The 9769-nt window shown below is 46.4% G+C and overlaps 1 protein-coding gene across 1 annotated transcript; it reads left to right on the forward strand.

Annotated features, from left to right (window-relative positions):
* Positions 1–8513: 8513 nt before the first annotated feature.
* Positions 8514–9473, forward strand: LOC101830632 (olfactory receptor 10AC1-like). Its single transcript, XM_005083067.1, has one exon. The coding sequence runs from the start codon at positions 8514–8516 to the stop codon at positions 9471–9473; it is 960 nt and encodes a 319-aa protein (XP_005083124.1).
* The last annotated feature ends 296 nt before the right edge of the window (positions 9474–9769 follow it).

A 9769-nucleotide genomic window follows, 5' to 3' on the forward strand; every position in this document is an offset into this window, starting at 1 on the left:
CTTCAATAAATGTTTGCTAGCCTAATGAATAAGAGATTGAATAAATTAATGACAACCAATTGACTTTTAAAATCCTATGATTATGGTACACATATGATCATACAAGATAACGACCAAGCCATCAAGAGCATGTATCAGCTCCCAAATTTAGGGTACACTTTCTTAACTGTCTCCCTAACATAGCAGGTTTTAAAAATGCTTAGTATATGATTCTTATGGCCATTTTCTGGGGCACCTGCGCATGTGTGGAATCTAGAAGATTCGATCAGATATCAGTGTTCATCCCATTACTGTAACTACTATCACATGAGGGCATCTTAGACCTGCCCAGGGCCTGATGCTCAGCTGTGTGGTACGAGCTGCTGCCTGGACCAACATGTACGGATAGGAATCGCCACAATGACAGAGAAGTAAGAAACACTCTAGGGAAAGTGTGATGCCAAAGGGAAGGGCCACCCTCTGGGCAGATGGGCAGCTCAAAATAGGAAGTCATTTCTCTCTGGACAGCTTTGGAGTTGTACCTTTGCCAAACTCCGCCCCAGCCTCCAACCTTGAGAAGGGACTTTGTGGCAATAATTAATCACAAGATGCTTTTGCTCTTGCCCTCCCATTGGAATGGACTGGTATACTCCTTCTTTTCCCTATCACCTCACCTCTCCAGGGACATAAAGCAAGCTAAGGTTAGGGCTCCAACCAGACACAATTCATCAGAAACTCCTGGGGCAATCCCCCATCCGTGTCTGCTCTGTCTCTGCCACTTCTCATTTCTCCATTCCCATCAGCTTCATCATCTGTTGTCTACCTCTTTTTACGTTCCCCTTTCTTTTCTCCACCTACCCAAGGCAGCCATGGCTTTGCATTTTACCCGGGATCTTGACAGCCTCTAGAGACCATGACCTGAGTCACCTCTTGAACATTCCCAAGCCGTTCCTCTCTGAACCCAGGTAAGAAGAATCCTGGTGATGGCAATCCGTAGGTAAAAAAAAAAGGACAAAGAAACTCTGAGGGTAGAGCTCTTGGCTAAGGAAATAAAGTGCCTGTTAGTGGGTCTGCACTAAAGAGATAATGCTGGGGAGGCGAACGCTCGTTCCGTTGACTTCACCTTCTCTCTGACAGATCTGGTGCCTCTCTCCTCTGTATACTACACGGCACACGTGTCCATTGTGCTGTCACCTACAGAGCCCTTAAGTTCATGGAATGCTGACTTACAGTTTGTGGCAACTATGGATGCCAGGACTCTGAAGCTTGCTTCTATTTTTATTTAGTTGTTTTGCCTAAATGCTGCCCTTTTATCTCTACTTTCCCATCAACTCCAAGTAGGGAGTTTTGTGTGCCTGTGTGAACTCCAAGATAAGAGGTATCCAAAACACATGGTTCCAATAAAGGTTATTTGTAAAATACTAAAAAGGGGACCATTCAGCTTTTAGAGGTAGAAGAGAATGCATTCAAAACGACCAGGTCTGAGATCATTGCTCAGCTTTGTGGAGGTCAAAGCTTTACCACTGACAATACCAAGACAGGGAAGACTCCCTTTATCCCTCCTATTTAGGAATGAAATCCTCAGCCTGCCTAGATCTCGTCATTAAGAGACTATCCCATCACAGAGAATGTAGGTCCATGTCCAAGTCTGGCCTCCAGCAGGCTGAGTACTCTGCATTGATCTCATTTAATCCTGTCATTAGCTGCCTTCTGGCAAACTTAGGGGTCTAATTTAGAGAGAAAGAAAGTAGGTAACTGGACAGTAGGGAAGGGGAACATGATGGCATTCATGCTCACAAAACATCAGGTGATCCCAGGGAGTCTGGGCTCTCAGAGACAGTGAAGCACTTCCCCCAGAAAGATGGCTCATCCCAGAAGGTAAATACTTTTTTTTCTTACAAGGGCTGATCTTTTGTGTTTGTTTGTTTTCATCTCAGTGAATTATGAAGATGCCCTGACAATACTAAAATAGCCTTGGCTTCTCCCTCGATGCATCTAATGCTACCGATCCCTTAGTTCCAACTCCATGGCCAGTAAGGAACACAAAACCATCTTTTAGAGGAAGAGCCTTTCAGTTTCACAAGGCAGCCCTCTTACTGTCTTGTAGATTGGAATGTAGCTTCTAAATTAGAAGTATTTTCAAGCCTGTTAAAATTCTCCTTCCTAGAAAACAGCAATTGAGTAAAAAAATAAATTTGGGAAACAAACCAGTTTTCTTTACAGAGCAAATATTTTTCAAATAAAGTAAGTGATCCCTGGACCTAGGATACTTTTCAACATTTAACAGCACAGTGATCATTCATTTCCTGGGACAGAGTTGACCTTCTGTCAGAACTGGGGCAGTCTCTGCACCAGACAGTTTTTATGTGGAACATTAAAGTGCTCATTTTTTGAAGCTTATCTATCTGCCTCTGGAGGAAGCCTGTGTTAGCGACATTCATTAAAATGGCTCCTGTCTCATTCAGGGAGAGAATCTCTTTCAACACATCAAAGGCAAAGAGTCAGCTCTACAATCAGTAGGACTCCTAGATTTTCATGGTTCAAAGTTCCTATCCAATTGAAAATAAGAGAGAGCAGGACGCCTGGAAAACATCCTCTTCCGAAAGTCCTAATCCCACACAATTGATTTCTGGGGAAAGGAGAACAAAGCGTGGCAGCTATCCAGAGTGCTCTAAACAGACACACACATTACTGCTGGGGCCAGCCTCCCTGAATCATCAAGAAGCATGAGGTCTGGGAAACGTTAGTCAAAGTGAAAAGCCTCTGGTAGCATGTTGACGCAGACCTGGGCAAAGGTCAGCCATTTTAAGAAGAGCTCATAGGTAGCCATAGAAACTGTCAAGATCATCTCATCTGTATAAAATACAGGATCCTTAAATACTTCAGAAACTGCAATAATGGGAAAGCAAGAATGTCTGTATAGAGAAAAATTGTCTCTATTCCACTTATACGCTTTTAGAGAATAACATGACATCGAGAAACTAACAAGGGTTCTTATACTCAGACTCACAAAAGCCTTTGACAAAAAAATATCATGTCATCCTCAGGCATGAAGGACTTAGCAAGTTACTTTACCTTGTCAAAGAAACTGGATAGAAATGCCACACAAGCAAATAGCACATGTCCCAGGAATCAAAGCTGAGATCATAACTAGCTGGGGGGAAAAAGAAGAGTACATAATGCAATCACTAAATCCAGAGGTGATTCAGCAGCCCCCGTGTAAATCAGCTGCCAGACTGGTGGGAAGACACCACTGCAAAGCTTGTTTGCATGAGCAAAAGGTACCAACAAAGTAAGCTAAGTAAGCTTTAATCCAAGCGACTTGGTTTCACAAACAGTGCTTAATTGAAATATATAATAACTTAAGTATATATAAAATTAATTCATTTCAAGGGATCGGCCATGGGCCGTGAAGGAGGTCTGCTTGACTAGGAAAAGGAGCCATTACAGTCGCTGTGCAGGTGGAGCCCAAAGACGGACATGCTAATATAGAAGCAAAAGTTACATCCTCTCTACACTCGTTATGGAATCCTCATTAAGTTGCTCTTTGGCCCTGGCTGTCCCACAGTGATAACAGAGCTAGTTCCCTTGTCCCCTCCTATCCAATGCAAGCACCCAGAAGAAAACCACAAAGCAGTTTTAAACTGTGAGTGCTCTTCATCTTTCAGCAAGAATTAAGGGGGAAAAAAGGAAACATCATCTTTTCAGTGTATGGTACTCCCTTGAGAGAGAGAAAAAAAATCACTAAACAATTTATTTCACTGTCATTTTGCAGTCAGGATATACAGATTTATTTGTAACTTTCTAAGTTGACTTATTTTAGGGCAATGGCTTCTGCTATGGCCTTTCTTTTTGATTCTTTTTGTAGGCTAAGACCAGTGAGCCGGAAGGCAATTTTTGTAAATATGTATGTATGTATGTATATATGTATGTGTGTGTGTAACTATTTTTTTGTCAAGAGTAGCGAGATCTGGCTCCAACCCAGTTCTGCCTACAGACATTAGTGAGACTCCAGGTTGGGTAGCTGTCTCTCTGAGTCTTACTCAACATGGGGTTTCACGACAGCATGAGTTTAGCACCACCTCTGACCTTTAGTCTCCATCTTAGCATGCGTGGACCTCTCAAGAGCTGAAGGAGTCTGAACGGTAAGTCTCTCATATCCCCCTTCTTCCCATCCTACAACCATGTTTAGAAGTGCTTTGATTGGCTATTGAAATGACCAATGAGAAGCATCATTGTGATAGATCATTGTTTATAACTCTACACAGCAAAAAAAAAAAAAATTAAGCCCAAGGTCTGAATCTCTAGCTCAGGAAACCTTCCAACCACATCCAGATGTCCTGGGCCACCAGCCAGCCATGACTCCATGGGTGCTTCATGGAGGAGCCTCTCACAATTAGAAGAAAGAATCTGCCAGAAAAATAACAAGAGCAGTGATGAACGTCAAAACTAGGAACTATTTTTAGATTTGCTATCTTAAATTATCTGCATTACCGCGCACATCCGCTATCCTCAAGGGAAACGTCGGCGAGGAAAATCTGAGCATAGGAACGCCTGGGAGGCTGGGGGTCATTTCTAGTCTGCAGGAAGCCATAGGGAGGGGGTGGTATTTGTTTAAACCGGGGAGGGCTTGTGTAGTGTTGTGGTGCGCATTATATACGTAAATTGTGTCCTTTGAGTTCACTGAGAAGGGGATCATAAAGCAGGGCTGTCCCATCACACTTCAAATCCACAAGCTTGTCTCAGTGTCTCCTCCAAGGTCCCTTGTCTGGGATGGACTGTCTCTCCCAACTCTGTGACACTGAAGGAGGAAAACAGTAAAATGGCTAAAGAATAAAAAAAAATACCAGATCCTTGAAAACAGCTAGTAAACGAAGGCTCTCCAACAGAGGTTGCTACTGTGTATCACTTGGTATCAAAATGCCTACAGGGGAAATGAGAAGCCCAAGTTCAGCCATGGGAGCCCGTCCACGAAGAGAATGCTGAACTGGGGCTTCTGGCTCTCTGACTCAGCTTCCCCAGTTATTTCCTGCTGCATGTTTTGAGTGCCTGCTTTGATTACTTTGTCTTTGTCTAGTGCTGTTATATCTTTCACTTGGAAGCCTCACCAGAGAGGGCGCTCTGCTCTACTTGGAATCTATGGGGAGCAGAATCTGGCTGCCTCAACACGGCTATTTCAGCCAGTGCTCTGCCACTGATTTGATGATGTTAAATTTCTGTCGCTGTTTGCTCTTTTACTTGGAAGCCTCACACAAAGAGACACTGTTCCTACCCTGGCCTTTCTCTATTGGCAGCACGAGCTGGCTGCCTCATTGGGGCTACTACAGCACATTTATGGAGGGTGGTTTATTATTATTTATCATTACTGTTATTGTTATTATTATTATTATTACTGTTATTATTATTACTGATGATGCTGTTTGTTCAAAGAAAATTTTAAAGATTTATTTGCTTTTATTTTATTCATGAGGTTGTTTTTTTTTTCATGGGCATATGTATACGTACCACACGCATGCTTGGTGCCTGCAGAGGCCAGAGGAGGGCATTAGATCCCTTGGAACTGGAGTTACAGACAGTTGTGAACCACATTATGTATGCTGGGAACCAAGCCTTGTAGGTTTTGCAAAGACGGATAGTATTTTTGACCACTGAGCCATCTCCCCAGCTGCTTCCAGTAAATGTTTTGAGCACCTAATTTGGAGATGTTCTGCTATCTCTATTTTGCCACTTATTCTTTTAGTTTGCTTTGCTATGTACTTAATGAAACCATTCAAAACTGAAAGTATAGCCATCATGGACCATTCTCTACAAGATGCAGAATAAGTGTATAAGACCACAGGTTATCAGGGGCTAACCTTCCTGGGTACAAATTTGGCTTTAGTATTATCCAGTTAGTCATAAGGCAGTTGGCTTCCTAATCTCTAAATTGCATATGGGAAGAATCCACTCACTTCACTAGGTTGCTGCTAGACTAATTGGGTTACGCTTAAAATACTTATGAACAGTTTCCAAGAACTCTCTTAAGTGTTCATTATTTTGGTTGGTGTTGTTAATCCCGTAGAAGTGTGAAGCTTTCTGCCCTCATCTCCCTGGGAGAGGAAGGTGGTCCAGGCAGCTTTTTTCTCTTTCTATAGCTTCCTCTGCTAGATGAAGCAGGATTTGAATTGCTGAACTTTGCCTGCCTGTGACTCTCAATTCCTGGACTGAAACTGTGTGCCCAGCTGATCCTTGCATTTTCTTAGCCTACTAGACCTAGAGGTTGTAACACTTCCCCCCAAAAGAGCTAAACAAAGCAGAAACAATCTCTTGGTCCTGTTCAATTAGTTGACCCATCCCACATGCCTTGTGCAGCCTGATTTGAAAACATGATTATTCTTGAGCAACTCGATCCAAGGTCACCATTTAGTTAGCTTCTTGTCATCTGCCTGGTTTACATCATGAAAGCAAAGGAAATTAAAACAGATGGTGTCTGTCTTACCTTCCAGAACCCACTCCACTGGCTTCCCTAAAGAGATGAGAGACGGAGGTAAGGAGACCAGCAGGGGCAGCTGAACGGCTGCCTCTGTCCTGGGACCTCTAGAAGTTCCATCTGCCTGAAATCTCATGGCACCAACCTCACTGCTAATGCTACAACACCTGGCTGAGAACAGGCACAAGACCCAGGTTGGCTAAATTTGTTCAATAGATGGGAAATGGCCCCCAAAGAGGGGGAAGGGGTTAAACCCTGTGGGAAATGAGTCTGCCTCCCTCAAACTTACTCCTGCGCCACCACCCCTTCCCCCATTAGTAGAACAGAATGTGTGCTAGCAAATATTCCCTTCAGATGACACAAGAAAGAGCACAGGGTGATGATGCTGATAAATCGAATTCTCCCAAAGGAGCATCCAACAGCAAAAGCCAAGGTCTCTGCCGTCCTTGATTTTCCTTCCAACTGTGCGTGGCTGTTTTCACCCTGCCTCTTCACTCTTGCGCTCTGTCATGAGGACCAGGAACAAATTCCCCGGGCCGTGTTGACTAGGACATTGAAAGAACGGCAGAGCCTGGGATTAAAGACATAAAGAAGTTTATAAAATAGATTTTGCTGGCACCTATTAAAAAGTTAAACATCGCCGGGCGGTGGTGGCGCACGCCTTTAATCCCAGCACTCGGGAGGCAGAGGCAGGATCTCTGTGAGTTCGAGGCCGGGCTGGAGCGACAGCCTCCAAAACAATACAGAGAAACCCTGTCTCGAAAAACCAAAAAAAAAAAAAAAAAAAAAAAAACAGTTAAACATCCTCCTCCTGCCGTTCACAGAGCCTTCTTTCCATCCCGTATCTGCTTCACTCAGGAGACTCTCCCCAGCATAGTAGGCCTGCACGCTGACCATGTTTCCCAACCGTTACTTACAGCTGAGTCACCAGATAAAGAGTAATGGGGGTCTGATGACAAATATGGAAAGTACTGCTCACTTTGAGGGTTGAGCCAGCACAGACAGACACCACCTTTCCTCATGTTGACAGAACATTAACCACAATGCCAGGTGCATTTGGATCCTCGGCAAATCCAACAAGACCCTCCCATAAAGTATCCTTGCTTCCCAAGTGTCTATCCCGGCATGAACCACAGATCTGGGTCTCTAACTGAACGTTAAATTAATAGAGATTGTCTGATTGGCCTCATTCGAGAACAGCGTATGGGCCACAGGGAGTGCCAGATTCGGACTCAGGAAGCCCGCATAGGACTGACAGAGGCTTTCTGCACATATGTTACAGTTGTGTAATTTGGTCTTCTAATGGGATTCCTAACAGTGGCAGCAGGGGCTGTCTCTGACTCCGTTACCTGCTTTTGGGACCCTTTCCTGCCATGGGTTGCCTCATCCTGTCTTAATAGGATGTCTAGTCTTAAAGCACCTTGATACGCCATGGCTGGCTGACATATACAGGAGGCCTTGCCTTTTCTGAAAATAATGGAGGAGGAGTTGACTGCAAGAGGGAAGATTGGGAGAGGGACTAGGAGAAGAGGAGGGAGGGAAGGGAGGGGAACTGTGATCTAGCTGGAAATGAATGAACAAAGTGTTTTTTAAAACAAGTTGCATGAGATGTCCTAAGAGGCCCTCATATATGCTGGGTCACTCTGTGGCTCTGTGTCACACCTTGGAAGGCAGAGTCAGCTAAGAGGATAGAGAAACAAAGAGGAGAGGCCTTGGAGGACCCTGAAGTCTAGAACTTATGACCATACAAAACACATGATTGTCTAGAGCGAGGCCGGTGCTTGCCTCCGTGGGTGGAGGTCAGGAGGGATGTACACTAAGACCACGGTCTCAAATCAGAGATCCTAGTTGGAAAGGCTGGTAAAGCTGCACTGTTTGGTGAGCTTCGCTCTGGGGATGTGGTCAGGAAGACTTACTGGTGTGCAGGCGTGGAACATCTTTACAGGCACCCCTCCCAGCCCTGTTCTGACTCCCAAGTAAACCGTTCTCGGCTTTCAGAACGGCCACACCCACAGGCTCACCCTGCTTCCGCTTCTCTCCCACAGGTGCCTCCCGACCCCAGCGCATGGACAGCCCCAGCAACAGCACCACACCCCGCGGCGGCTTTCTCCTTCAAGGCTTCTTCGAGTTCCCGCAACTGAGGCCCCTTCTCTTCCTGGTGCTGCTGGCTGTGCACCTGGCCACTTTGAGTGGTAACCTGCTCATCCTGGTGGCCGTGGTCTCGGTGCCCAGTAGGCCGCCCATGCTGCTCTTCCTTTGCCAGCTCTCAGCCATCGAACTGTGCTACACGCTGGTGGTGGTGCCCCGCTCTCTAGCCGACCTGAGCATGCCTGGCCATGGCAGCAGGGGCAGCCCCATTTCCTTCCTGGGCTGCGCTGTCCAGATGCAAATGTTCGTGGCACTGGGCGGGGCTGAGTGCTTCTTGTTGGCAGCCATGGCCTATGACCGCTATGTGGCCATCTGCCACCCGCTGCGCTACGCATCTATAGTGACCCCGGGTCTGTGTGCACGGCTGGCCCTGGCTTGCTGCCTCGGGGGACTAGCAGTGTCCGTGGGGCTAACGGTGGCAGTCTTCCACCTGCCTTTCTGTGGGTCCCGCCTGCTGGTGCATTTCTTCTGCGACATCACTGCACTTCTCCATCTGGCCTGCACACGAAGCTACGTGGACGAGCTGCCCTTACTGGGAGCCTGCCTGGTTCTGCTATTGCTGCCCTCAGTGCTCATTCTGACCTCCTATGGGGCCATTGCCTCTGCCCTGCGCCACTTGCATGGTGGTGGGGGCAGACGCAAGGCTGCCTCCACCTGCGCCTCGCACCTGGCTGTCACCTTCCTGCATTACGGCTGCGCCACCTTCATGTATGTGCGGCCCAAGTCCAGCTACTCCCCACGACTAGATCGGACAGTAGCACTGGTTTATACCAATGTCACGCCACTTCTGTATCCCCTTATCTACAGCCTGCGCAACCGGGAGATCACGTCTGCCATTCACAGGGTCCTGGGGCTCCGTGGATCAGGGTCTGTGTGAGCCCTGTATAGCCGGCCAAGACAGTGGGCAGTCCTGTTTGTTAAGCATCCATCCCCTAGCGTTTCTTGTTTGCATTTCGAAAGGCACCCTGGGAGCTCAGGGGGTGAGATTCAAGAGAGAGAACTTGGAAACTGCACAAGAAGAGATGTGCAGTGGCCATGTCCTTCATTCCTCCCAGGATGAATGTCCGGAAGTGGAGCAGAGAGGTCTGGATTTGGATCCAGTGCTCCCGTTTGACCCCTGCCACATTGTCCCCATAATTCCCAGGCCTACGCAAACCAGCGGGTTGGGATGAT

Source organism: Mesocricetus auratus, unplaced genomic scaffold, assembly GCF_017639785.1.
Source record: "Mesocricetus auratus isolate SY011 unplaced genomic scaffold, BCM_Maur_2.0 Super-Scaffold_100694, whole genome shotgun sequence".
In the NCBI taxonomy this organism is placed as follows: domain Eukaryota; kingdom Metazoa; phylum Chordata; class Mammalia; order Rodentia; family Cricetidae; genus Mesocricetus; species Mesocricetus auratus.